The sequence below is a fragment of the Jatropha curcas genome, chromosome 8 (genome assembly GCF_041381405.1).
Source record: "Jatropha curcas cultivar XTBG-Jc1 chromosome 8, XTBG_Jcur_1.0, whole genome shotgun sequence".
NCBI lineage: Eukaryota > Viridiplantae > Streptophyta > Magnoliopsida > Malpighiales > Euphorbiaceae > Jatropha > Jatropha curcas.
Genome location: NC_143158.1, coordinates 25129186 through 25134055, shown reverse-complemented (window position 1 = coordinate 25134055; position 4870 = coordinate 25129186). Strand labels below are relative to the sequence as shown.

Genomic DNA, 4870 nt, shown 5'->3' with positions numbered 1-4870 from the left:
ATTCGCCTAACACACGAAATAAATGAGTTAGGGTTAAGGTTAAACGGGTTTATGTCATAAACAAGTCACCCATTTATGACACGAATATAAACGTGTTGTGTCACGGGTTGACACGCGAGTTAGATGAGTAACCCGTTGATTTAAGATTAAAGAGGTAATTTTAGTACTAGATATAAATACTCCAACTGGCTATTTAAATTTTATTATTGTATACTTTTTTGTTTTAGTTATGAATCTTGAAGAGTTTATGCATTTTATTTGTAAAAATTTATTTTTAAATATGATTGGAGTCAAATAGATTAAAATTTAAAAATATTATAAGTAGGTTAAGTGGGTCGTATACAAGTCAACACGACTCACTTAATCTGTTTATGATATTAAGCAGGTTACACGAGTTTTATATGGATAAACACGACCCATTTAACCTATTTATGATATTAGGTGGTTAAATCTGTCGTATTCATATCACTTGCCTAATTTTCGTGTCGTGTTTGTGTTAATAAATTTAACATAATTAGTAAATTGATCGTGTTCGTATTAATCCTAATCGTGTTGCGTGTTAAGCGAATTCGTGTCGAATCTGACACATCAACCCATTTTAACACCCTTGGGTCAACCTATGCATGATTTTTGCTATTGCATTGAAATAACCCGAATTTTTATTTTCAAAGATTTTTTCATTTAAATTTAATAAATCGACAGCCTGGAAATTTATATTAATATTTTAGTGCGAATACTGTGAGGAATCGAACCGAAAACCAATTGAAAAAGCAGAAAACCAGTTGGAAATCGAAGATTTGGGCTGATTCGAACCCGAATCGAACCGAACCAGCCCAAACCATCTAGAAACATCTCCTCCCCTTTTATCTTCAACGCTAATCTCCCTCACTAAGTCAGTCTTGCGCCTCCTGACCACCCACACAGCACCACCGACACTGCCACCGCCGTCTCCTCCTCCTCTCTTCTTCTTCTTCTTCTTCTTCTTCTTCTTCTTTCTTTCTTTCTTTTCTTTTCTTTCTTTCCCTTTCTTCTTCTCTGTGACTGCATCTGCGTCGCGCCCCAACAGCTCCAGCAGAAATGCGAGCCACCATCATGAGCTCAGCCACGTCGCGCCACCTCGCCGCTGCTCCACGCTGCAGTAGCTCCGCCATCGCTGGCGCCTCTCTCCGTTCAAGCCAAGCAGGGACAGAAGGTTGCTCCTCCGATCTGTCCAGGTGAGCGTCGATCCAGCAAGTCTCCGACCACCAGGAGCATATCTGTCGCGCCTGTAGTTGCGCCGCCAGCTGCTCCGCCACCAGGTCGCGCCACCACTGCAAGTCAGCCCCTCCTGCGTTGATCTCAGGTGGTCCAATCGCTTCCAGCACGTGTAGTTTCAATCCGGTACGCGTAAAATCCCAATCCTGCAAGAAAATTATATTTTGGGGTATAAATCAATTTTAATAATTTTAGTTAATTAATTTAATTTAATGAATTGTGGTTAATTGAATGTAGTAATTTTAGTTAGTTTAATTTTAGTCATTGGGAGTAGTTAAATTAATTTGAATTAATGTTGATTTATTGATTAATTAAAATATTTGACTAATTAAATTTAATTCTAGTACTACATAAATTTGTTAGGAAAGTTTGATAATAATAAATCTAATAGAATTTAAGTGTGGATTAAGGTAGTTTAGATATAATGTTATTGTAAATTATAATTTTGATTGTGCGGTGATGTTGAAATTGAAGGAGGATGGGAAATTTGATTTGTTTAATTGCCCGATGGATGGGCTGTGTGTATTGATTGAATGATACTTAGTGTTGTTGGGATATTTAAACAGGTTGATAGTCCCATTTTTAGGGGAGGTGCTGCCGAAATTTTGATAAAAATTAGACTAAATTTTTATTTAACAACATAATTAATAAGTTTATTTAGATTAGTTCTATAATTTGGTATATAATAAATATAGTGCTCTGATTATTTACTATCTTTATTATTCATTTAATTATTTACATATTTATTTATTTATTTTCATTATTATTGTTAATATTGTTATTTATTTTATTATTGTTGATTATTGTTAATACTATTTATTTATTTATTTGCATTGATTTTGGATGTTTAATTGTGCATTGCATTATGATGTTTAATTGATTAATATGTCTGCATTTGATTGCAATGTTTGATTAATTGTGTTGTGATAATGCTATGCTTTGTTGTGTGGAATTGGGATGAAGTGGACCACCGTGGGTTTGTGAGGACGGTTTGTGATATGGATCCGAATATTATATGATATTTGACCGTCGGCCGAGAAAATGGGAGATCGGCGCCCCCGTGTGCACCTGATGATATGGATTATCTGGAAAACCACAGGATGGCTTCTTGTTGTTGCGCACCTGATAATCTAGATTTGATTGTAGCCCGCAGGGTGGCCTCCTGTTGTGAGCACTTGATGATCTAGATTGGATGGAGACCACCGGGTTGCCTCCTGTTGGTATGGAAAAGAAAAGAGAGAATGGAAATACCATGAGAGGACTGGTCAGTGAGGATTAGACCAGTTGGCCGTATGGGGGATCGGCTCCCTGGTGCACATGTATGAGAGGGCGAGCCATGTGTGAGGACGGCTCGTTGGGGTTTCAGGTGGCGCCACTGACTAATTTCCACGTGATGTGATTATATGAAGATGTTTATGATTGTGAGTGCTGGTGATATGCCATTTGTGTGACTGGCTGCGTGAGCATATAACTAGTCGGATGACTAGATTAATATGTGTACACATTTGTGTGACTGCGTGTGTTGTGCAATAATTATTACTCCTTAGAAAACTCACATGTTTTGTTTGATTTTTCAGGAAGTAGGTTTTTCCTTTAATCCGATTTAGGCTATGTTTCTTCGGCGCAGGGCAATAAAGAATTTTTCCTAGTTCCATAATTGTTTTGCTATGTATACTAACAGTTAGTGACTCCGCAGTTGTAGGATTTGTATACTTTTAATCGTTTATTATTATAGATGAGATAATTATGTGAACCCATATTATAAATGTGATGCATTGTTAATTAGGCCCGAACTGTGGAATGTTGTAGCCGATAAATTCGGGCCGAGATTTAATAAAATCTTGAGGTTTATTTTTCATAATCATATGGACTAAATGTTTAATATTATATTGAGATAGTAAATTTTTAGTGTTTCAGGCTTACTACGGGCCTCGGGGGCCTTAAGCTTACCTGGGCCCTAGTGCCGGTCCGGCCCACGGAAATGGGTCGTGACATGCATACTCTAGCAAAAGACTTCACAGAATATTAAAAAGACACATATTAGCATTGTAACTTTTTTTTTAGTATATCTCAATGAGATATAATTTTATAATGTAATTTACAATTATTTTAGTATATAATTTTATTTTTTTTTGTTAATATTATAAAAAAATATTTTATCTTTTAACATTTCTCCGTGCATCGCGCGGGGTTCAACGCTAGTTCCTATTAACTAAATAAAATTCGATGAGAAAAAAAGCATAATGAAATGCTTGTTGATTGGATTCGTGCAAATGTAATACACTCACATGCATGCAATGTTTAGATAAGCAATTATCCCAACTTGGCAAGGGAGTGCGTGTTGAAACACTTATCTTTTGATATATTGAATACGTGCACGTTTATCCAAGCAGTTAATTTGGCCCCACGAGATGTCCTTGTCCTTACAAAATTTCTCTAGTTTGTTTGTATATTAATGACTTTTATAAAATCTGTCACATGCAAAATTTCAAATGTAATTGAGATTGTGACGTTTAAGTTGAAGACAAATTTCTCATCTTAATGTATTTACCATGCTTATCCTCTTGTAGGGATGATATTATAAAAAATTTTGTTTGTTAGTTCAAAAATCCATTTTGTTTGCTTTTTTTTTTTTTTTTTTTTTTAATTTCAAAATCAATTAAATTAGCAGCCCACGTTTAAACCATTTCCTTTTTTTTTTTCCTTTGCTTTTCCTACTCCATCCAGGCAAACAGTCTGCTATTAAAACTTGAAATACTTCTATATAAATCCACCATTATGTGTAGTTTACATCTAACTTAGTGAGAAGGGAGAGAGGAAGGTATCAATAGTGGAAAGACAATGGCTTCTGAATGTCCAGGTAATTAATTTTACTGGGGCTTCCTTGTTTTTAACTTTGATCTTGTACATGGCATGAAACTTACATGAAAATTGCAAATTTACAGGTAAGAGCTCATGGCCGGAGCTTCTTGGGGCGAATGGAAAAGCTGCTGCAGCTCTCATAGAGAAAGAGAACAAACATGTGAATGCAATTGTGTTGAAGGAAGGAACTCCAGTGACTAGGGACTTTAGGTGCGACAGGGTCTGGGTTTGGGTTAATGAATGTGGTGTGGTCGTTCGAGTTCCTATTATTACCTAGGGCTATGCAGTTTTACTCTATCTCCAAATAAATCATGGAATGATTTCAATTATAATGTAATAAAAATTTCCTTCAATATCTACGGAGGCTTGTATTAATAATGTCATCAAATGAATGAATATAGATGAATTATTGCAAATCGACTTTGCATTTTATGGGTGTTAGGCCCAAAAGGCCCTCTTGGCACTATTCTAATTAGGAAAATTGTAGTGAATGTCGCTTTTTGAAATTTATTTTTACAGAATGTTAGTTGAATTTTAAGATTTAAATTATTCTCATTTGATATATACGTTTACTATTGTGCCTTTTTTTTATTGTTAGGGCATTCATTTATTAGTATTTCAGTGTTTTAATATATTAGAGTTTTCTTTTATATTAATTTCCTATTTTAGTGTTTTAATATGTTAGTGTTTCCTTCCGTATTAATTTCCTATCTTCACCGTTGTTTCCTTTTTTTTAGTATATTAATAATATTTT

The 4870-nt window shown here is 35.0% G+C and overlaps 1 protein-coding gene across 1 annotated transcript; it reads left to right on the top strand.

The window, feature by feature from the left end:
• The first annotated feature begins 3957 nt into the window (after positions 1-3957).
• On the top strand, positions 3958-4532 carry LOC105635567 (proteinase inhibitor). The gene is made up of 2 exons (XM_012218645.4): positions 3958-4114; positions 4200-4532. Exons 1-2 carry the CDS (start codon positions 4096-4098, stop codon positions 4391-4393), a joined length of 213 nt encoding a protein of 70 aa, XP_012074035.1. The 5' UTR covers positions 3958-4095; the 3' UTR covers positions 4394-4532.
• Positions 4533-4870: the final 338 nt, after the last annotated feature.